Source organism: Equus asinus, chromosome 4 (genome assembly GCF_041296235.1).
Source record: "Equus asinus isolate D_3611 breed Donkey chromosome 4, EquAss-T2T_v2, whole genome shotgun sequence".
NCBI classification, from domain to species: Eukaryota; Metazoa; Chordata; class Mammalia; order Perissodactyla; family Equidae; genus Equus; species Equus asinus.
In genome coordinates, this window is record NC_091793.1 from 62,354,200 (window position 1) to 62,377,760 (window position 23,561).

Consider the following 23,561-nt stretch of genomic DNA (forward strand, 5'->3'; position numbering starts at 1 on the left):
GGGCAAGTTATATATCCTCTTACCCAGCAATTCTCTACCTAGAAATTAATCCTGTGGAAATGATTGCAGCTATGCTAAGACATATGTATAAAAGCCCAAAGTGGAGGCTCTGCGTGTCCAACAATAGGGGCTATTGTAACAAAGTACCACAAACTGTGTGGCTTATAACAACAGAAATATATTGTCTCAGCTTCTGAGACTAGAAGTCTGAAATCAAGGTGTCAGCAGGGCCATGTTCCCTCTGAAACTTGTAGGGTACTCCTTCCTCACTTTTTTTTTTTGGTATTTTATTGAGGTCATATTGGTTTATAACATTGTGTAAATTTCAGGTGTACGTTATTGTATACCAGTTTCTCTATAGACTGCATCTTGCACACCCCCAATAGTTTAGTTTTTATCCATCACTATACATATGTGCCCCTTTACTCCTTTCACCCTCTTCCCTACCCCTTTCCCCTCTGGTAACCACTAATCTGTTGTCCTTATCCATGAGTTTATCTTCTACATATGAGTGAAATCATACAGTGTTTGTCTTTCTCTGGCTTATTTCACTTAACATAATACTCTCAAGATCCATCCATGTAGTTGCAAATAGGACGATTTTGTCTTTTCTTATGGCTGAGTAGTAGTACATTGTATATATATGGCACATCTTTATCCATTCATCAGTTGGTATGCACTTGTGTTGCTTCCACATCTTGGCTGTTGTGAATAATGCTGCACTGAACATAGGGGTGCATAGATCTCTTTCTACTGTTGATTTCATGTTCTTTATAAGATTGAAATCATATCAAGCATCTTTTCCAAGCACAATGCTATGAAACTAGGAATCAACTACAAGAAAAAACCTTGGAAAGTCACAAATATGTGGAGACAAACAACATGCTATGAAACAACTGTTGAATCAATGAATAAAACAAAGGAGAAGTCAAAAAATACCTGGAGACAAATGAAAAATGAAAACACAATGTACCAACTCATGGGATGCAGCAAAAGCAGTACTAAGAGGGAAATTTATAACCATACAGGCCTACCTCAACAAACAAGAAAAATCTCAAATAAGTAATTTAAACTACACCTAACAGGACTAGAAAAAGAAGAACAAACAAAGCCCAAACTCAGCAGAAGGAGGGGAATAATAAAAATTAGAGGAGAAATAGAGACTAAAAACACAGTAGAAAGGATCAATGAAACTAAGAGCTAGTTCTTAGAGAAGATAAACAAAATTGACAAACCCTTAGCCAGACTCACTAAGAAAAAGAGAAGGCTCAAATAAGAAAGAGGAGGGGGCCAGCCCAGTTGTGCAGCAGTTAAGCGTGCATGTTCTGCTTCAGTGGCCTGGGGTTTGCCGGTTCGGATCCTGGGTGTGGACATGGCACCGCTTGGCAAGCCATGCTGTGGTAGGCGTCCCACATATAAAGTAGAGGAAGACGGGCACAGATGTTAGCTCAGGGCCAGGCTTCCTCAGCAAAAAGAGGAGGATTGGCAGCAGATGTTAGCTCAGGGCTAATCTTCCTCAAAAAAAAAAAAGTGAAAGAGGAGAAATTACAACAGATAACACAGAAATACAAAGGATTATAAGAGAATACTATGAAAAACTACATGCCAACAAATTGGATAACCTAGAAGAAATGGATAAATTCTTAAACCCATACAACCTCCCAAAACTGAATCAAGAAGAAATAAAGAATCTGAATAGACCAATCACAAGAGATTGAAACAGTAATCAAAACCTCCCAAAAACCAAAAGTTCCTGCCTATTTTCTAGCTTCTGGTAGCTCCAGGCATTCCTTGGCTTGTGGCAACATAACTCCAATCCCTGACTCCTGTCTTCACATGGTGCTCTGTGTGTGTGTGTCTGTCCATTTGTGTGTGTTTCCCTTTTTTATCAAGACACCAGTCATATTGGATTAGGGCCCACAGTGATGGCCTCATTTTTACTTGATTACTTCTGTAAAGACCCTATTTCCAATTAAGGTCACATTCTGAGGTATTGGAGGTTTGGACTTAAAAATATCTTTTGGGGGGAACACAAACCCATTACAGTCTGCCCTATGGCCCCTAAAATTTCATCTCCTTGCACGCAAAATCCATTTATGCCATCCCAACATCCCCCAAAGTCTTAATCATTCCAGCATCAATTCTAATATCTCATCTAAGCATTATCAACTCAACTCATCATCTAAATCATGCAAATCAATTATGGGTAAGACTTGGAATATAATTCATATCGGAGCAAAATTCCTTCCCATCTATGAACCTGTGAAACCACACTAGTTTACTGCTCCCAAAGTGCAATGGTGGGACAAGCAGAGGATAGACATTTCCTTTCCAGAATGGAGAAATTAGAAGGGAAAAAAGGCACGGATCGCAAGCAAGACAAACTGGCAGGGCAAATTCCATTAGATTTTAAGATTTGAGAATAATTCTCATTGGCTCCATGCTCTGTCCTGAGAAACTCAGTGGGACAGTGGCACTACCCCCTCAGAACCAAGGAGGTGGCCGAAGGAGTCAGCAGACCTGCACCCTAAGCCTGTCCCTTCTGGGCTTGTGGTGTCAGCAGAAGCCCTGCGGGCCTCTCAGCTGCCCTCAAGTCAGTCTTGTCTTGTCTTTAAAGAGAACACGTTTGCAGCTGAATAGCTCTTCAGTCCTTTTCCTGCCTGTACAATCCCAGGAGGCCAACAGCCTGCCCTCATTTCATCCCATCCCTGTCCCCTTCCAAGCTGGAAAACTTGCCGCTGAGATGACTGATTGGATCCACAATCACAAGCCTAATTTGTTTTCACGCTGTTGTCCAGCCGTACCCTTTGTCTTTTCTCCAGAGCATACTTTCTCGTTATTGGCAATATGGGTAGGCTGAGAATTTTCCAAATCTTCACCTTCTGGTTTCTTTTTTCTGAACAATTCCTTCGTTTGTTTATCTCTTTACTCTCACCTTTTACTTTTAGCAGCAAGGAGAAAGCAGGCCACACCTTCAACCTTTCCTTAGAAATCTTCTCAGCTAAATATCCAAGTTCATTGCTTTCAAGTTCTACTTTCCACCCAACAGAACACAATTCAGACAAGTTCTCTGCCACGTTATAGCAAGGATCACTTTTTCTCTAGTTTCCAATAACATATTCCTTATTTCCATCTGAGTGCTCAGCAGAATCACCTTTAATGTCCATGTTTCTACCGACAGTCTCTTCAAGGCAGTTGAGGCTTTTTCTATCACACATCTCAGAGTTCTTCCAGCTCTAACTATTACCCAGTTCCAAAGCCACTTCCACATTTTTAGGTATTTGTTACAGTGGCACCCCACTTCCCCTTACCAAAGGGGAAGTCTGTGTTAGTCAGGGTTCTCCAGAGAGGCAGAACTTCCGTGTTGCATTCTGGAGGCAGAATTCCTTTTTCTTTGGGAAACCTGTCTTTGCTCTTTAGGCTTCCAACCGATTGGATGAGGCCCACCCACATTATTGAGGATGTTCTGCTTTACTCAACTTCTACTCATTGTAAACGTTAATTATATCTTAAAAGTACCTTAACAGCAACATCTAGACTGGTGTTTGATGAAACAACTGGACACCAGAGCCTAGCCAATTTGACATATAAAGTTAACCATCACAGGAACTGAGCAAATAAATTTGGTATATCCATAGAATAGACCTCTTCACCATGTATTACTGACTGAAAGAAAGCAAGTTACATGAGATGCATAGTATGATCCCACTTTTCGTTTAAAAAGAGAAACAAATATTTGAGTGGCTATTATTTTTGCTTATCTATAATGTTTAAGCTTTTATAATAAATATGGGTGTTTTTGCTTAGTACAGAATATTTTCCTTTTTTCCCAGCTTTATTGAGATATAATTGACATATAACACTGTGCAAGTTTGAGGTGTACAACGTATTAATTTGATACACATATACTGGAAAATGATTACCACCATAGCAATATCCATCATGTCACATAATTACCATTTCCTTTTTTTGTGGTGAGAACATTAAGATCTACTCTCTTAGCAACTTTCAAGGATGTAATACAGTATTATTAACTGTAATCGCCATCTTGTACGTTAGATCCCCAGAACTTATTCATCTTCTAACTGGAAGTGTTACTCTTTGACCAACATCTCCCCATTTCCCCCACCCTCCCAGCCCCTGGTAACCACCACTCTATGTTTTTATGAGTCCAGATTTTTTTAGATTCTACATATAAATGAGATCATACAGTATTTGTCTTTCTCCTTCTGAACTATTTCACTTAGCATAATGCCCTCAAAGTCCATCCATACTGTGGCAAATGGCAGGATTTCCCTACTTCTCATGAGTGAATAATATTCCATTGTATATATATCCCATATCTTCTTTATCCATCCATTCCCTGACAGCCACTCAGGTTGTTTCCATACCTTGACTATCGTGAATAATGCTGCAATAAACGTGAGAGTGCAGATAATTCTTCAAGATCCTATTTTCATTTCCTTTGGAAATATACCCAGAAGTGGGACAGCTGGATCATATGGTAGCTCTATTTTTATTTTTTTTATTTTATTATTTTTGGGGGGAGGTCAGGAAGATTGGCCCTGAGCTAACATCTGTTGCCAATCTTCCTCTTTTTGCTTGAGGAAGACTGTCCCTGAGCTAACACCCGTGCCAATCTTCCTCTATTTTGTACGTGGGATGCCGCCACAGCATAGCTTGATGTGTGTAGGTCCATGCCCAGGATCTGAACCTGCAAACCCCGGGCCACCAAAGCAGAGCACACGAACTCAACCACTACGACACTGGGCCAGCCCCCATATTAATTTTTTGAGGAACCTCCATACTGTTTTCTGTAGTGACTGTACCAATTTACATTCCCACCAACAGTTCACCAGGGTTCCCTTTTCTCCACATTCTTGCCAACACTTGTTATCTCTTGTCTTTTTGATGACAGCCATTGTAACAGGTGTGAGGTAATATCTCACTGTGGTCTTGATTTGCATTTCCCTGATGGTAAGTATCCTTTCATGTACCTGTTGTGCATTTGTATTTCTTCTCTGGAAAAATGTCTATTCAGTCCTTCTGCCCATTTTTAAATTGGATTTTTTTTGTAATGACTTGTATGAGGTCTTTATATAATTTGGATATGAACCCCTTATCAGACATATGGTTTGCAAATATTTTTTCCCATTCCATAGGTTGCCTTTTCATTTTGTTGATTATTTCCTTTGCTGTGCAGAAATTTTTTAGTTTGCTGTAGTCCCACTTATTTATTTTTGCCTTTGTTGCTTGTGCTTTTGGTGTCATATCTTAAAAATCATTGCCAAGACCAATGTCAAGGAGCTATTTCTCTGTTTTTTTTTTCCCCCAGGAGTTATATGATTTCAGGTCTTATATTTAAGTCTTTAATCGATTTCAAGTTAATTTTTGTGAGTGGTGTTAGGGGTCCAATTTCATTTTTCTGCATGTGGTTATCCAGTTTTTCCAACACTATTTATTAAAGGGCCCTCCTTTCCCCATTGAAGTTTCTTGTCAAATATTCACAAAATATTTTCTTAATTATGAAAATGTTAGATTAGCCATTCTTCCTCATCATCTCCTTCAGTAAAATTAACCAGATTTGGCAGAAAGAGCTTTAAAAAAAGGCCATATGTTTAATCCAGTATTTCTACTTCTCAGAATTTGCCTTAAGAAAACAATCCAGGGGCTGGCCCCATGGCCGAGTAGTTAAGTTTGAGCACACGGGTTTGAATCCTGAGCACGGACATGGCACCGCTTGTCACGCCATGCTGAGACAGTGTCCCACATGCCACAACTAGAAGGACCCACAGCTAAAAATATGCAACTATATACCGGGGGGCTTTGGGGAGAAAAAGGAAAAATAAAATCTTTAAAAAAAAAAAAAAGAAAACAATCCAAGATGCAGTTAAATATTTATATCCAATGAGATTCATCACAAAGCTATTTATAATAGGATAAACTGGAAATATCCTAATGCCCCCAAATTAGGGTTTGGTTAAATAAATTATAATATTGCCATACAATGGAAAATTAAATATTCAATAAACACTCATTGTAATGAGGGGTGAATAAAGCTTATGTCATGAGGATATAAAATCATACCTCCAAGTAACATCTTCATGGTGTAAAAACAGCGACTCACAGAAAAAGAAGCCTGGAAGAAAATAAACCAAAATGTGGGTAGCTAGGGATGGTGTTATGTATGATTTAAATAGCCTTCACTATGCTCTTTGTTTTCCAAGATTTTTACACGGCCATGTATTGCCTTAATCAGAGGGAAAATATAAAAATGCAAAAGCCAGTTTTAAAGGTATGGTTCCTCCACTTCTTGAGTAAGTGAAATTCATTTACAGCAGGGGCCAACAAACCTTCAACTTACTGAAGGCCATTTAGCTGAGAACTGATCTCTGCATTGCCTGTGGCTGAGTCTCAGTCCTCAATTTGCTCAGCTGATCAGCAGCATCTAACACAGCTGATCACTTCCTCCACCCTGAAATGAAATGAAATAAAAGCAGGCCTTCCAGGACTCCTGATTTTCCTCTCTCGCTGACTGCTCCTCAGCTGGTGTTGCCAGTTCTTCATCTTCCAGCCTCTTCACTGTGAAATGTTGCAGACTTTTTCTTTACCTACATTCATTCCCTAGGTTCCATGGGAACCCTAGGTTCCACTCAGTTCCGTAGCTTCAGTACCACCAATATGCTGACAATTCCCAAATTTATATTTATAGGTCCCTGAACTTTAGACTGTCATCCAACTGCCTTCCTGACACTTCATTTAATTGTCTAATAGGCCACTTCTATACAGAATTGCCTCCTCCCCCAAACTCATGTTAAGGCTCTAAGCCTCAATGTGACTACTTGGAGACAGAGCCTGTGAGGAGGTGGTAAAGGTTAAACGAGGTCCTAAGGGTGGGGCCCTAATCTGACAAAGCTGGTGCCCTCATGTGAAGAGGAATAGACTCCAGAGAGCTTGCCCTTCCTTTAACTCCCCTGTGAGGACACAGCAAGAAGGCAAGAAGGTGGCCAACTGAGGCCAGGAAGAGAGGAGGACCTTGCTCTTGGGCTTCCAGCTTCCTGGCAGTGAGAGCTGTGAGAAAATAAATTTCTGTTGTTATAGTCACACAGTCTGTTTTGGCACTCCAGCTAACACAGCCACTCGCATTCAGTAAGTCCCAAACACCGTTTGATCTGAACCTTCGCTAAGGTACAGCATTTCTGCAGTTACTCAGGCCAAAAATCTTGGAGTTATCCATTAGTCCTCTCTCTCACTTCCATATCTAGCCAGTCAGCAAATGCTGCTCTGTCTTCAAAATAAATTCAGAATGGAATCACCGTTCATCACCTTTGCCCTACTACCCTGGTGGAGCTAGCAATTTCTCAACTGGAGAGCAGGACTAGCTGCCCTTGACCTTGTAAAGTCTATCTTCAACACAGCAGCCACTGTAGAGCGATCCTTTAATACTAAATCAGATTGCCGTTTCTCTGCAGTAGATTCCCATTTCATAATAAAATCCAAAGTTTTTGCAATGGCCTGCAAGACTCCACATCAGTGGTTCTCAAACTTAAGCATCAGAATCTTCTGGGGCAGGTACTCTGCATTTGCGCCTTTCTAATCAGTTTTAACCAGTTTCCATATGACGTCGACGTAGCCAGGGGACCCCACTTTAAGAACCACAACACTGCACGTACTGTCCTATGTCCTCTCCCCCACGACTCCCAGCCACACTGCTCCCTCTCAGCTTCCTCTTCGACGACCTCAAACCTGTGTCGGCCTCACATCTGTGCCCGCACTGCTCCTCCCTGGTTCTCACATAGGACACGGTCTCACTTTCTTCACATCTTTTGCTCAAATAACACCACTTCACAGGTATTCTGGGACCACTCCATTTAGAATGGCACTGCCTGTCACTGCGGACTGTTTGATTTCTCCTTAAGAGCACTTAACACCGCATTTGCTTACTGTTCACATCTCTGCTAGACTTTAAGAGCCAGGAGGCCAAGGACTTGACTTTGTTCACTGTCCTATCCCAGCGGCTAAAACACTGCCGGGACGATGATAACAGGTGCTCAGCCGGTCTCTCATTGACTGATTATAGCAAAGAAGCGGGAGAAGAGTGCCGCAGCAGGCTCACACCAAGCGGCCAGCTCAGTCGCCACGCTCGGTCGCCCGCCCCGCCCCCCGGCACGCAGAGGCGGGACTTCCTGTGTAGGTGCCGAAAGAGCTTCCGGTGTGAAGCGGAAGCCTCCCTGAGAGCCGCGGCGGCGACGGGCGGGCTGCGCCGGGGGTCTGACGCTGGAGCCGCCATGGGCAAGAGAGACCGGGCGGAGCGCGGTGAGCCGCGGCGGGGGCGCGTCCGGGCCTGCCTCGCTCGCCGTCCCCGCCGTCCTGTGGCAGCTGCTCCGCGCTGCTCGGCGGCGTGCGACCCCGCGGCCTCTCGCGGCCTGCACGCCCGTGTCCCGCGGGGCCGCGGGGCGGGGGCGATCCCTGACCCTTGGGCAGCCCCGCGCCCTCCCGGGTGGAAGGTGTGAGGGAGAGTCGCCCGCGACTACGGCTGGCTCCTGGCGAGGAGTGCGCGGCGCTGGTGACAGCCGGCTGCGGCCAGGTTCCACCGGAATGCCGCCGGGCGGTGCGGAGGGGACCCTGGGCTCCTGCCGGGCTCACCTCTGTGTCCGCACCTGCAGATAAGAAGAAGTCCAAGAAGCGGCACTACGAGGACGAGGAGGAGGAGGAGGACGACGCCGCCGGGAACGACTCTCAGGAGGCGGTGCCCTCGGCGGCCGGGAAGCAGGTGGATGAATCCGGCACCAAAGTGGATGAATATGGGGCCAAGGACTACAGGCTGCAGATGCCGCTCAAGGACGACCACAGCTCGCGGCCCCTCTGGGTGGTGAGCAGGCCCTCAGCCAGGCCGGGCGCGAGGGTTTGGGCCCACGTAGAGATGCGGGGTGGCGCCGGTCAGAGCTGCCTGGGAGGGCGCCTCCGTGCCGGGGCGGGAATGAGCAGGGGTGTGGCGCACGTGCACGGCTAGACCCGGGCTGCCTTCGTCTCCAACCCCTCCCTTTACTCCCCTTCCCTCGCCAGTTCTGCCGCAGTTTGGGGAATTTTATCTACCCAATAAATGGCATTTGTTACGTAACATCTTAATGCCCCATTTTTAGAGATTAACGGAGACATCTATATATTTGGTAGGCAGCTTTTTGCTCATTTGGAGTAATTAATGTTCCGCATTCATTTGAAATCTAGCCCAAAGGGAACTTGAGGAGAGCCAGTAAGGCGGCCTTTCCCTGTGAAGAGTAGTGGGAAGCAGCCCCTGACCTTGGAAACCTTTGCTTCTGTTCTCTCTGCTCCTCGTATCTGATTGAGTAACAGGCCCCACAGTTGACTGAAAGTGCTTACAAAAGTATCGCTGGTGATGGATCTCTTAGAGATCACTTTTGGGGCAGTGTATCCCTTCTTGATGATGATATGCGAAAGACTCCAGTAGTCTCTGCATCTCATTAGATTCCTTGTCTGTTGTGTCTGTTTGGTGTTTCTCAGGCTCCTGATGGCCACATCTTCTTAGAAGCCTTCTCTCCAGTTTACAAATATGCTCAAGACTTCCTGGTGGCTATTGCAGAGCCAGTGTGCCGGCCAACCCACGTGCATGAGTACAAACTAACTGCCTACTCCCTGTATGCAGCTGTCAGCGTGGGGCTGCAAACCAGTGACATCACTGAGTACCTCAGGAAGCTCAGCAAGACGGGAGTCCCTGATGGGATTATTCAGTTTATTAAGGCAAGTGGAGGCTGAGGCTGGCTCTTGGCGCTCCTTGTCAATGGGGTAGTAGCTGAGACAGGTGTTACCCATTGTTAATCTGTGGCAGTCGTGAAAATACCATTCAGAGCTAGTGTGGGGAGCACAATAACAGATTACCCCAACTGCTACTCCTCTGGATCCGGCCTTGTGTTCTTGCTGAGGCCGTACTTCTGCTAGGCTGCTCTTAGCCAGTGGCTACTAACATGCGGGGGTACCAATTTAGGCCCATTCTGGCCAGGGTTATTTGGGAATACAGCACAAAGTGAATGGTGTTATGGACTGATTTGGGTCCCCTCCAAAATTCATGTTGAAGCCCTAACCCCTAATGTGATTGTATTTGGAGTAGGGAAGTAATTCAGGTTAAATGAGGTCATAAGAGTGGGGCCCTGATCCAATAGGATTAGTGTCCTTATCAGAAGAGACACCAGAAGGCACATGCGTTCTCTTGCTTTCTGCACACGCGCACAAGGTAGAGGTCATGTAAGCACACACCAAGAAGGTAGCCCTCTGCAAGCCAGGAGGAGAGCCTTCACAGGAAACTGAATCCCTGGCATCTTGATTGTGGACTTCTAGAAATAAGTTTCTGTTATTAAACCACCCAGTCTATGCTGTTCTGTGTGGTAGCTCCAGCAGACTAATACGGGTGGTAAACTCCATCTAAGGCTGAATACCTGCACCAAATAGTCACCAGTTTCTGTTAGGAAAAGTCTAAAAGAACTTCAGGTATTGAAGTGCATGGGTTCCATGTGAAGAGCAGTTGAACATGCTTGGGTTTGTTCTGAGGGACAGGTGGATGCCATTCAGAAGAGATGGACAGTGGCTTTCGGTGCTCTCTGCTGATCTAAAGGGAGCTGGATTCAGACTCCCAAGGCTGCAGTGGCAGAAGACGAGTGCCATAGGCATCCAGCACAGTAATGTAGCCAATCTCAGAGAAGCTGGCAGGAGCCCTGGAGACAGTTCTGTCTTCTTGTGGTGGGGAAGGGTGCCTCAGAGAAGGGCCTGCACCTTGCTGAAATGAGCCCGCATCAGCACCCTGTTGAGCTCAGTCGTGGCTGGCGGCTGCTGTAGGAATGTAGGTGTTGGTGCGGTGCCATGGTGGATCCCGAAGGGCAGCAGTGGAGGCAGGCAGCAGCCCGAGGTCTGAGTGGTGAGTGTTCATGCCACACAGCCTCTGCTGCATCCCTTCCTAAAGATTGTTGGGGCCCCGGGCAGATTTAAGTTGTATTCTCTACCATCAAGAAGCTTACATTCTAGTTGGGGAAATAGGAGCATTGGTGAGGAGGCCAGGAGGCTTTGCATTTAATTTATGCAGCAAACAGTTCCGGAACACGTGCTCTGTGCCAGCTCTGTGCTGGGAGCTGTGGTCATGCTGCTGTGGCAGGCTGAACCTCTGGGTTAGGATGGGGCCTGTGGGAATGGAAAAGAAAGGGAAAGGGAAAATAAAAGAAAGACTGTAAGCAGTGGGATGTACATCAGAATTAGCCAGGCAAGAGGAAGGTTTTGCTCTTGTAAAGAAGAGGGTAATAGAAAAGCTCAATTCAGGAAGCTTTAATCCCTTTAGGTTCGCACATTGGGTTTTCCTAAAGTACAATGAACGCTTCACTTGGTGGGTAGGTAGTAAGATGGGCCCAGGAGTGAACATGTGCTGAGTGAGCTACATATTGCTAATTTTGCCTCTTTGCTGTTGTCACTTGCAGTTGTGTACCGTCAGCTATGGAAAAGTCAAGCTGGTCCTCAAGCACAACAGGTAAGGGATTCTGTGGCAGGCCCGTCCAAGGCACTTTTACCCCCTGCACACCAAGTGGTGAGTAGCTAACATTTGTGGCCTGTCTGTTCTGCGCCAACACCTACTCCCCTGAATAAGAGGATAAAAGGAATAAGTGAAGTGATGTGGCCAAACTGGAAATTTGTTAACTGGACACTGTGTTTCCCTTAGCAGTGGAGCTGGGCCTCAGACCCCTGCATGTTTGACTTCCAAGTGGGGTTCCGCTCATAACTTTCGTATGTTATATCATGGTCAGCAGCTTGTAGCTTAGACTTGGCAAACAGTTGTGGGAGAGCAAGAGAATGGAAAGAGTCATGAGGCCACTATTTTTGCATCATCTAATTGAAGAGCAATGGAACCTTCTGGAAATGGTGTACTGGTTAGCAGGCACCTCCTTCCTCCTCTCTTGTAGGTACTTTGTTGAAAGCTCCCACCCCGATGTCATCCAGCATCTTCTGCAGGATCCAGTGATCCGGGAATGCCGGCTGAGGAACTCCGAGGGGGAGGCTACTGAGCTCATCACAGAGACGTTCACAAGCAAATCTGCCGTATGTGGGCTCCTGGGTCACCCTTGGTGGAGTGGGAGCATTTGGCATTTCAGCGCTCTCACGTGCTTTAGTCCAGCATTTGCAACCTAGTTGCCCTGAGGTTTTGCAGCTTCGGCTCTCGCTTGGTAACAGTAGGGTTAAATGTCGCATACAAGCCCAGATCTTGCCCTTCTCTTACAGATTGCTAAGACTGCTGAAGGCAGCGGTGGGCCCTCCACTTCCCGGGTGACAGATCCACAGGGTAAATCTGACATCCCCACAGACCTGTTTGACTTTTATGAGCAAATGGACAAAGATGAGGAAGAAGAAGAAGAGACACAGACAGTATCTTTTGAAGTCAAGCAGGTTAGTGAACGTACCTCCTTCTGGTTCCTTCTCTGAGCTGGCAAAGAAGCTGGTCCAGTCTTCCATGGACTCTGTAGTCTGTGTGCGAGAAGGGAATCCCCATCTCTTCCCAAATTGCTGTCTCCCTTGGCTTCTCTGAGCCATAGCATCTTTCTGCCTGGTGGAGTTAGATTTGAGTATCCTGTTTACTCAGCCTGCTGGGTGAGTCTTCCCAAGTTCCTGGGGAGGTGTGAGAAATGCTGCCTGAGGGGCATTTTTGGTGGCTGATGGGATTTAATTTTGTGTGTGTCCTTAGTTTGAGTTGCTTTTCCAGCTTTAACCCAGTTGTTATCAGGCAAGATCTGAAATTGCAAAAGTCTAGATAAACTTGTTTTTTTGACCATTTAGGTCCCTTAGAATATGTGCTATTTATGAGCATGCTTCGGCCTTAATAAGATTGTAAAATCACCTTCATGCTCACTCCCCAGGAAATGATTGAGGAACTCCAGAAACGTTGCATCCACCTGGAGTACCCTCTGTTGGCAGAATACGACTTCCGGAATGATTCTGTTAACCCTGATATCAACATTGACCTGAAACCCACAGCTGTCCTTAGACCTTATCAGGAGAAGAGCTTGCGGAAGATGTTTGGGAATGGGCGTGCACGCTCAGGGGTCATTGTTCTTCCTTGTGGTATGTGACACCTGAATGAAGAAGATGGCCAGGCTCTTTTGTCTGGATCTACTAGCTGCCTTCCGCTCTCCCTCTGCGCCTTTCTCTACCTCACACCTGGCCAGGGATCAGCCAGGGTCAGATGACTCCCTGATTCATGACTTGACAGATATGTGAGTGCTTGCTGTGTGCACAGCTCTGGCCTCAGCACTGGGATATAATGGTGGATAGAATGACATTCCTGCCTTCATGGTGCTCATTCTGGTGGGATGTAGAGAGATAGTAAATAGATCAGCTAAGCAATGTATAAAACCATGGGCAGTGAAGAAAAATAAAGCAGGGGGCGGTGGCCGAGTGGTTAAGTTCACTCACTCTACTTCGGTGGCCCAGGATTTCGCCGATTTGGATCCTGGGCTTCGACCTAGTACCACTCATCAAGCCATGCTCGGGTGGTGTCCCACATGGCAGAACCAAAGGGACCCACAACTAGAATACACAGCCATGTACTGGGGGGGCTTTGGGGAGAAGAAGGGAAAAAAAAAAAGAAAATTGGCAACAGATGTTAGCTCAGGTGCCAATCGTAAAAAAAAAAGTTTAAGAAAAGAAAAAGAAAGCAAGGTAAAGGATTAGACAATGATGTAGGGGGAGGGTGCTATTTTACATACTGGGGTGCAGTCTGTTTCATGAGTTATGTGTATTTGGAGGCCACCTAGCACAGAAACTTTGCTTGTTCCTGACAGCCTACAGTGTGCACATCCAAGAAGGGACACTAGCAGCCCCCTTGGCACCTGTCTGATAGCATTTGTCCTAAGTCGTGTCAGGTCCTGGCCTAGGTCCTTGGCCAGTGGTCACAACACACTCACCTGAGGGCCCTACCCCAAACTTAAGGGGCAGAATCTCTGGGGGAGAGGCCTCTGCCTTCAGGGTTTGTTTTTTTTTAAAGCTCCATGGGTGGTTTTGGTGCACATTCCCGGTAAAGGAAGACTTGCTGTTTAAAGAGGAGTAGCTTGATCTTTTTTTTTTTTTTGAGGAAGATTAGCCCTGAGCTAACATCCATGCCTGTCTTCCTCTACTTTATATGTGAGACGCCTGCCACAGCATGGCGTGCTAAGCGGTGCCATGTCCGCACCCGTGATCCGACTGGCAAACCCCGGGCCGCCGAAGTGGAACGTGCGAACTTAACTACTGCGCCACCAGGCCGGCCTCAGGAGCAGCTTGATTTTTATCTTGATCTGCAAATGGTGGATGGTAGTAAACTTGGGAGCTCCTGGAATTTCGCCTTTTCTGTATGCTGGTAGTGTACGTTCCGGAGTTCTCAGCGCAGTTTGTTGTGTAATCAGCCGTCTGTTGCTGAGTCCTTCCTTCATGCCGTCTGTGTGCTTGGCACACCGTACCCGGCAGTGCCCAGCAGTGCTGCTTTCCCATGGCCTTGGGCAAGTTACACCTTGGCTTTAGTTTTCTCCTGTTTAAAACAGCGATAATGCGAATGTCTCTCATCTCTGGTTTGTTTTGAGTTTTCAGCATTTAAACAAGATGCATGTAACATGTTACAGTAGGGCTTGGCACTTGTCTCTTAATTCTCACATTTGTGTGTGAATTGGGCATCTCCATTTTGTAAAGAAGAAAACAGGCTCTGGAGCATTAAGTGCCTCACACTGTCAGCTGAGGATTATTACAGATAATTTGCCTAGATTTGCGTGCTGATGAGTCATTCTGTCTGTCCCTGTCCTTCATTTCAACCTGGCCTAGGGTAGGACGCTCTTTGATTTCTTGTAGGTGCCGGGAAGTCTCTTGTTGGTGTGACAGCTGCATGCACTGTCAGAAAACGCTGCCTGGTGCTGGGGAACTCGGCTGTGTCTGTGGAGCAGTGGAAAGCCCAGTTCAAGATGTGGTCTACCATCGATGACAGCCAGATCTGCCGCTTCACCTCTGACGCCAAGGACAAGCCTATAGGCTGCTCCATTGCCATTAGCACCTACTCCATGCTGGGCCACACCACCAAAAGGTCCTGGGAGGCTGAGCGAGTCATGGAGTGGCTCAAAACTCAGGAGTGGGGCCTCATGATCTTGGACGAAGTACACACCATACCAGGTATGCAGGCTGAGAGCTGAGCTGCCCACTCACTGTGGACAGAAAATGATTTCCAGTTGTTGGGTTGAGGGAGAGACTGCTGTGTAGCACACCCATCTTGGTAGAAAGACTTCCTGGGTCAAGCTTTTAAATAAGTGCTAAGCATATGGAGGGGTGGAGTTGGTGAGGGCAGGTGGTGGATGGGTGCAGGCATTCACAGCTTCCTTAATCACTGGCCTGGAGTAGGCATTTAGAAAATGGTATTTTTTTCCTCCCTGCATCTTGTTGCAGCTCAACTTACCCTTCACTCGTTTTTTTATAGTTCTGTGAAAACTAGAGCTAGGAACACTCAAAAGTCCTTGCAGTGGTAGTGTTTGTTTTAGGCTAAAGTATCGATCCCTAATATGTTATCAAAGCCGTACTTCTCCATATGTTGCAGGCAATCGTTTGTTTAAACGGCTATATAGGTATAATTTATATAGTATAAAATCCACCCATTTTAAGTATACAATTCAAGATTTTTAGTAAATTTATGGAGTTTTACAACCATCAGCATGATCCAGTTTTAAAACATCTCCCTTATACTCATTTACAGTCAGTATTTTCATCGCTAGCCACAGACAACCACTGAATTGCTTTCTGTCTCTATAGACTTGCCTTTTGTGGAAATATATTAACAGAATCATATAATACGTATTTTCTTGTACCTGGCGTCTTTCACTTTGCATATTTGTTCATCCATGTTGTAACATGTATTGATAGTGTGTTCCTTTTATTGCTAAGTAGTATTCCAGGCAAACCTTTCTTGATAAAACAAATTAAGGGAGCTCCCTGATAAATTAAGAAGTGTAAATTAGAGATTACTCTGAATGAAATGAAATCAGAGGCATTTTCACATAGCGTAGTCAAAATGTCCCTAGCATCTGTTTTTTTCCGTGTAATGAGAGCTCCTCCACACCTCTGGATGCCTGAAGATACCTAGAAATGTTCACAGCAAGCCAGGTAGGGATGAGGGGTCTTGGGTGCCAGTCCTGAGGCGGGAGGGTATTTGGCAGAGTCCCGACAACAGCAAGGTGGCCTCATGGCCAGAGGGGGCTGTGGAGGAGAGCAGTCAGTGCTGAGGTCGGAGAGGGGCAGGCAGGTAGAGTGGTGGGGCACCTCCTGTAGGACTCTGAGGGCACTCAGTGGGAAGCCATTGGAGGGATGAGCAGATGTGACATGATCTGATTTAACACTATAAAAAGATCACCCTGGCTGCTGTGCTGGGAATAGACTGAAGGAAGCAAGGGTAGAAGCAGCCAGATGGTTTTGTTTGCGGATCCCAATAAGAGGCTTGAACTGGTAGGAATGAAGGTAACGTAGTTCTGGTGTGTTGTGAGGTTAGGCTGACAGGCTGGATGTGGGGATCAGAGAGAGAGAAGTCAAGGCCAACTATCAGGTTTTTGGCTTGAACGATTGGAAGGATGGGGTGGACGTTAATTGAGATGGGAAACTATAGAAGGAGCAGGTTTGTAGAGTGATGATCAGGAATTAGGCTTTTGACATGTTAATTTGGTTGCTTGTTAGACATTCAGGCAATGGCAAAAATGTTAGAAAATGGGCAAAAGATGTGAATGGACATTTCACCAAAGAGAATATACAGATGCCAAGAAGCATTTGAAATGGTGTTTAGCATCATTAGCCCTCAGGAAATGCAAATTAAAACCACGATGAGATTCCACTACACACCTGTTAAAGTGGCTAAAATAAAAAATATTGACAATACCAAGTACTGACCAGAGTGCAGAGCAGCTGGAACTGTCATGTGTTGCCAGAGGAATTGCGAGATATAAGTGTCTCTGAAAAAGTGGGGCAGTTTATTCGAAAATTACCATATGATCCAGCAGTCCCACCCTTGGGCATCTATCCTAGAGAAAGGCAGACTTGGGTTCACATGGAAACCTGTACATGAATATTTGTAGTAGCTCTAGTCATAATCTCCAAGACCTGGACACATCTGCACTGCCTGTCAGTGGGTGCTAGATGGACTGGTCCATCATCCATTGGAGCACTACTCAGTGAGCGGGAACACACTGTTGCTGCAGCAACTGGGATGAGTCTCAGAGGCAATGTGCTGAGTGAAAGCAGCCCTCTCAAAAGATTACATAGTGAATGTTGCCTTTGCCAGGCCTTCTTGGAAAGACAAAACCACAGTGATGGAGAACAGATCAGTAGGTGCCAGGGGTGAGGGTGACTATAAAGGGAGAGCACAGAGGAGTTTTTTGGGGTGATGGATTGGTCTATGTCCTGATTATGGTGGTGGTTACACAAATTTATAAATGTGTTAAAATTTATAGAACCAATCCCCCCTTCCCCCCGAAGAGAGTCAGTTTCACTGGGTCTGCTTGGATTGGAAATTGCTGATACAGAGAATCATTTCCTACAAATGAGTTTGGAATTGCTTTACAGCAGTTTAGTCGGAGGCTGTGTTTGAAGCTTGGGAAGGCTTGAGGCTTTCTGCCTGAGTCTGTGTCTGGTGTATGTTTCTGTTCCCAGGTCCCAGAGCATGGCAGCCAGGCTTAGGATTGGTTATCTGGTGATGGGGATGTAGAAGTGTACCCCACACAGTTCACACCCACCGTGTGTGTCCATTTGTCTGTCTCCTCTGTTCACAGGATCACTTTGTCTGTGGCTGGGTACAAGAGTGAAATCAAATAGCTCTAAGGGATTTTGAGTTCAGTCCTTGTAAGCCTCGTGGCCTGGCCATGCTCACCGGGCCAGAGAACAAATGTTAAATAAGGGAATTCTAGCAAATCAGAGTAAGTTTTTTGACTGTTAAACATTTACCACGTTGCATTAGAGATAGAATGGTAAATCTTTGAGCTTTATCCCGTATGCTGAAGATTGCTGTGTTCTTTTATAGATCTTCCAAAAGGAGCCTTACTAGGTCATTATATAATAAGATATTCTTATTACAGTACTTGTGTATATTAAGTGCTTACTGCATACAAGGCACGGCGCCAGTTTTATTATTTTAACGAGTATTTGTTGAGAACCCATTAAGTACTAGGCACTGTGCTTGGCACTGGAGACAAAGTGGGAGGGACAGAGAGTCAAAGAATCACAGAGATAAATGTCAAGTGACAACTGTGACATCACATCCAGTGATGCAAGCCAGATGCAAGAAGTCTGTACCTTGATTCCATTTATATGAAGTTCAAAAAGGAGACAGACCTTCTCTCTGATGACCGAAGTCAGAGTCGTGGCTCCCTTGAGGGTCAGTGCTGGTATTGACTGGAGGGGTCAGAGGAGAGACTTCTGGGAGCTGAGAAAACTTGTATCCTGACCTGAGTGGTTTCACAGGTATGTACCTGTGTAAAAGTTTATGGAGCCGTGCGCTTCATTGCATGTGAGTTCTTCCCCTGTGACAGCCATTATGGATGGCAGTGAGAGAATGTCATAGCGGGATGTGACTGGTTTGCAGGGCAGAAGCCACAAGGAAGACTTGTTTCTGGCTGCAGTGTCCAGGTGGGGTCCTGACTCATGCTTCCCTTGTGTTGATAGAATCCCTGGGCCGTCCGCAGTGCTGGCTCCCTGGGGCCCACATTGGGTTGATAGCTCCATTGCTTTGGCTGCCATGTCCTTCCGACATGGGGATCCTGGTCTGGGTCCTTGGCCACCCTTTTTTGGAGCTGGCGCAGTCTGGAGACAACCCTGATACCAGTTTTTTGTTTGTTTGTTTTCCAAGTGTATGTGCAAACCATGTTAGGCTTCAGTATGTGAAACTCTGTAAGGTCCGGACATTTACTTGGGGTTCGACAGCCCTCTGTTATTTTACTGTTCTTATGTTTTTCGTTTGTGTTTTGGTTCAGTCTGATCTCTTTCCTCAGATTATGTCTCTCTCTGAAGTATCATTAACCTTACCTTTAATTGGGTTATAAGATAAGCATGATTCAGACATTTTAACCTTCCTTCAGAGTATTAGAATTCTTAAAAAGTAAGCCATGGAAACTCAAATTGAGTCTTTTAAAATGAATAGCTCATACCCTTTTATAAGTTTGTTTAGTTCAGTAAATCAGAAGGAATTATAACATTCAAAAGAAGGGAAGACAAAGTGGCTGGTTGATGAGAATGAATCCAGTTGGGAGAGTTTGGGAGGCAGTTTGCTGAGGTGGGCAGGGGTGTCTGGGGGTTCCTCTCCCCGTTTTCTCCTTGGTTTCTGGGAAGATGGTGGGAAGCTGAGCAGATCTGGCTCCTTTGTTCCTCTCATCCCCCAGATACCCAACCATCTTGCTGGTAACCTGGGTACGAGTCTCAGGGAGAGCAAATTGCTTGTGTAATTTAGAGCTCAGTGGCATTTTAAGTGTTGTAGATCATATTTCAAATTACCATTTGTGCTCCAGCTGATAGCTTAGCTGTTATGAGGAGAATGCTGGGGTTCGCTAACTTGGAGCTTCCTTAAAGCCATCTCCCCCTCTTGTCCTCCTTTTCGTCCTTCTTTTGAACAGGTCTAAAAGTGATGATGAAGTGTTCTCGCCTAGTCATTCTTCTCTGGAGCCAGGTTCCCGTGATTTGGAGACCCCATGGGGTAGCCCATGTAGTGTCATGGGCCGGTGTTAGATCACAGGCTGTGTGTGGTACTTGAGCATTTAAAAAAGTGACAATGTGAATGCACTGATTGTTTCCCCAGCCAAGATGTTCCGACGGGTGCTCACCATCGTGCAGGCCCACTGCAAGCTGGGTTTGACCGCAACCCTCGTGCGGGAAGATGACAAAATTGTTGACTTAAATTTTCTGATTGGGCCTAAGCTCTATGAAGCCAACTGGATGGAGCTGCAGAACAACGGCTACATCGCCAAAGTCCAGTGTGCCGAGGTAGCTGTCCCCTTCCTGGCATAGTCTCCAAGGGAGAGACTCTTTCCTGGTTAAGGGGAAACGGGTCAGGTGAATTCCTCATGGGCAGATGGACAGGTCAAGACCTGAGCACACGTGCTGCCCCCTCACGCAGTGCCCTCAGTGCCCCGCTGAGGTGGGCAGTGTTCTACCACTTCCTGGACAGTGAAACAGAATCTTTTGTTCAGGGCACGCAGTTGGCAAGTGGTAAAGTCATGATCCTAATTCAGGCTGGCTGGGCTCCAAAGCCCATGCTCTTCCTCCTTTCTGGGAGTGAGCACCTCAGGGTGCTCCTGCCCACCCTCACCCCTGAGGGATTCTTGAGTATATCTGTGTGGGCAATCACCCAGGCCACCCCCAGTGCCGAAGCCTGTTGGTTTTGATGCCCCAAGAAGGCACCTGTGGGCTTGATGATTTTATTTCTAAGAATGCATTTTCCCTCTGCTGTTCTGTAACGGATACCTGCACAGGTATGTATTAAAGATACATGTTCAAGGTAAGTCTTCTCAGAAGAAACAACAACAAAAATCCTTTTTGGCGCCATAAAATGACCGTCACTCAGTGGCTAGATTAGGGTGGCCTTTGTCCTGAAAGGGCAGAAAGGGTTCACTTGGGTAAAGGTGAGTGTGGGCCCAGAACCTGTGCAGGTAGACTTGCTCTGTTAAAAAGCTTCCGTACCCCTTAGTTGCATCTTCCTCATCACCCCCATCTTAAGAAAGGGCACTGCAGAGCCTGTGCGGCCTCGGGCCCTCGGGCTCCACCCCCAGCCCCTGCCAGGCTAACCACCATCTTGGACTTAGGTTTGTCATTCTCTTCTTTTCTCGGTTATTTTACTTCCTACTTATAGTTCCCTAAACATATGTCGTTTAGCTTTGCCTTTTTTTCTTTATGTATATGTAAATAGAATCAGGTTATATATGTTCTCGTATGACTTCTGTCTTTTGGTCAGTATTTCTATTCCTTGCCTAATGTATTTTTATTTTTTTTTTTTGATGAGGGAGATTAGCCCTGAGCTAACGTTTGTTGCCAGTCTTCCTCTTTTTGCTTGATGAAGATTGTCACTGAGCTCACAATTGTGCTTCTTCCTCTATTTTTTTTTTTTGTTTGTTTGGAAGAGCAGCCCTAAGCCAACTGCTGCCAGTCCTCCTCATTTTGCTGAGGAAGACTGGCCGTGAGCTAACATCCGTGCCCATCTTCCTCTACTTTATATGTGGGACGCCTACCACAGCACGGCTTTGCCAAGTGGTGCCATGTCCACACCCGCGATCAGAACTGGCAAACCCCAGGCTGCCAAAGTGGAATGTGTGCACTTAACTGCTGTGCCATTGGGCTGGCCTCTTCTATTTTTTGTATGTGGGACACTGCCACAGTGTGGCTTGATGAGTGGTGTGTAGGTCCACGCCTGGGATCCAAACCCATGAACCCCAGGCTGCCTAAGTGGACTGTGCAGCATGTGAACTTAACCACTATGCCACCGGGCTGCCCCCGTGTTTTTCTGATTATGTGCATAGCTGTAGTTCATTCCTTTGAATTGCTCTGTAGAATTCCATTGTACAAAAATACCGCAGTTTGATGTATAATGGAGTATTATACAGCAGGAGAAATAAAATCTTTTCTAATGTTGACAGACATTTGGGCTAAGTTATTTTTTTAATAGCTTTATCAAGGTATAGTTTACATTCTATAACATTCGCCTGTTTTAACTAAATACTGTGATTTATGACTTCTCTGATATTACTAAACGTAAAGGGTTGTGCAGCTTTCCCCACAATCTAGTTTTCAAACGTTTGTTTCCACCACCCTGAAAAGTTCCCTAATGCCCATTTGTAATGAATCCCTTCTCCTCCCAGCCCTAGGCAGCCACTGGTTTATTTTCTGTCTCTATAAATTTGGGGCTTTGTTTTTTCACTATTATGAAAATATTGCTGCCAATCCTTTTGCATCTGTTTCCTGGGGCCCTGTGTCAGTTTGTCTAAAGCAGTGTTGTTCACATTGTGGACTGTGACCCCCATAGTAGGTGGTGACGTCACTTCAGTGGGTCGTGACCATGATAGGATAGAATCTGCCAGAATGCGTAGTATGTATTAAGGTTATGTGTTGTTTGCTAAAACTGTGTTCATGAGTGTGAATATTTAGCTCCTGACGTGAAGCGATCCCAGTTTGAAGGCCAGTGCTCTGGCAGGTACACCTAGAAGGAGCGTTTGTGGGTCAGGGTCTCTGTGGATGTTCACTTGCTAGTCATGGCGCAGAAAACTGCCTTCTAAAGTGATTGTACCAGTTAACACTCGTCAAGAGTGAGTGAGGTTGCTTCACATTTCTTCTAACATCTAATATTGAATTTTTTTCTTTTGATTTTTGCTAACCTAATAAGTGTGAAATTGTATTCCTTTGGTCTTGTTTTGTGTTGTCCTGGTTACTAATGACATTGAGAATCTTTTTGCATGTTTTTGGCCATTTGTGTTTCATATTCTGTGAAATGCAAGATTTTAAAAATATTACTGGGAAAAAAGAGTTGGTTTGGCTATAAAGAACTAGGAACTCTAAAAGTCATAATAGGATATGGCCCAGAGGGAACTAGAAAACATAACAAAAACCTATGAATTTGAGCTCAGCACAGAATTTGGCATATAGAGATGGCAGCTAACTCTACAGTGGTGGCAGTGTGCAGAAATGGTCTGTGATGATCACACAGAAGTGGCACTGGTCACAACCAAACTCTCAGAGCCCGTCAGTGCAGGCTTGTGGCCTGTTCCAGCGCAGAGTTCCCAGAGGGTCCTTCTTGTCTCTACACAGCCTTGAGACCTTTAGAAGTCAGGGCACCTAAGTACATTTGCCCGAGCTTCTTTTAGCTTGTCAGTAGCCCAAGCACAGGCCTAGCACAGAGGAGGCCCTCAGGAGTGTTGCTGTCATTCTTCTTTGGATGCTGTAATTATCTCAGATGTGACCAGTGGGACTACCTTCAAGCTGGCTTCTATGTCCATTTGATGGGTTGCCATCATCTTTTGAGTACTTCCTTGCTTTCTGACACAGCAAAATATTTCTGGCTCCTCTGGTACTTTCCCTCCCTTGGCCCTGGAATCAACTGTTTCTGCATGGAGCATTTTTAGTAGAGAATATAATTTAAAAGCCAACATCTGGGTGCTTAGTGTGTTTGTTACTCTAGGGTGTCATTACGGGGAGGCTCACTCAGCAGACAGAGCTCGGCACTGTGTGCAGCCTCGGTAGCAGTGCTGTGTGTCGACTCGTGTGTGGAGGTGTGATCTGAACGGGAGGAGGTGCTGCTTCACTGGTGGAGAATCTGGTTTCCCTCACTTGGAGCTGGTGTGAAAATAATTCTCTAGATATTGATATCGTTGAAAAATCTTAGTTAACTGATTAACATTTGAGTGTCCTAGTTCAGCATTAGCTCTTAGGTCTTGTGTTTTTTTGTTTGTGTTTTTACAGTTTTATTGAGACAATTCACATGCCGTTGGTTTTTTGATTTGTTTTAAAGCTAATACTGCTAAATGAATGGTCTTCGAAAGTTGCCA

The 23,561-nt window shown here is 45.6% G+C and overlaps 1 protein-coding gene across 3 annotated transcripts in view; it reads left to right on the forward strand.

The window, feature by feature from the left end:
• The first annotated feature begins 8,164 nt into the window (after positions 1–8,164).
• ERCC3 (ERCC excision repair 3, TFIIH core complex helicase subunit) overlaps positions 8,165–23,561 on the forward strand; it is a 33,109-nt gene continuing 17,712 nt past the window's right edge. For 2 of the 3 annotated variants that reach the window (XM_014845541.3, XM_070507386.1), the window contains exons 1-9: positions 8,166–8,316; positions 8,667–8,872; positions 9,523–9,759; positions 11,478–11,527; positions 11,958–12,093; positions 12,274–12,438; positions 12,906–13,110; positions 14,866–15,180; positions 19,829–20,013. In XM_014845541.3, coding sequence (XP_014701027.1) covers positions 8,289–8,316; positions 8,667–8,872; positions 9,523–9,759; positions 11,478–11,527; positions 11,958–12,093; positions 12,274–12,438; positions 12,906–13,110; positions 14,866–15,180; positions 19,829–20,013 — 1,527 coding nt within the window. In that variant the 5' untranslated portion in view covers positions 8,166–8,288. Of the gene's footprint in view, positions 8,317–8,666; positions 8,873–9,522; positions 9,760–11,477; positions 11,528–11,957; positions 12,094–12,273; positions 12,439–12,905; positions 13,111–14,865; positions 15,181–19,828; positions 20,014–23,561 lie in introns of all 3 variants that reach the window. The other variant, XM_070507384.1, reaches the window with a different exon arrangement.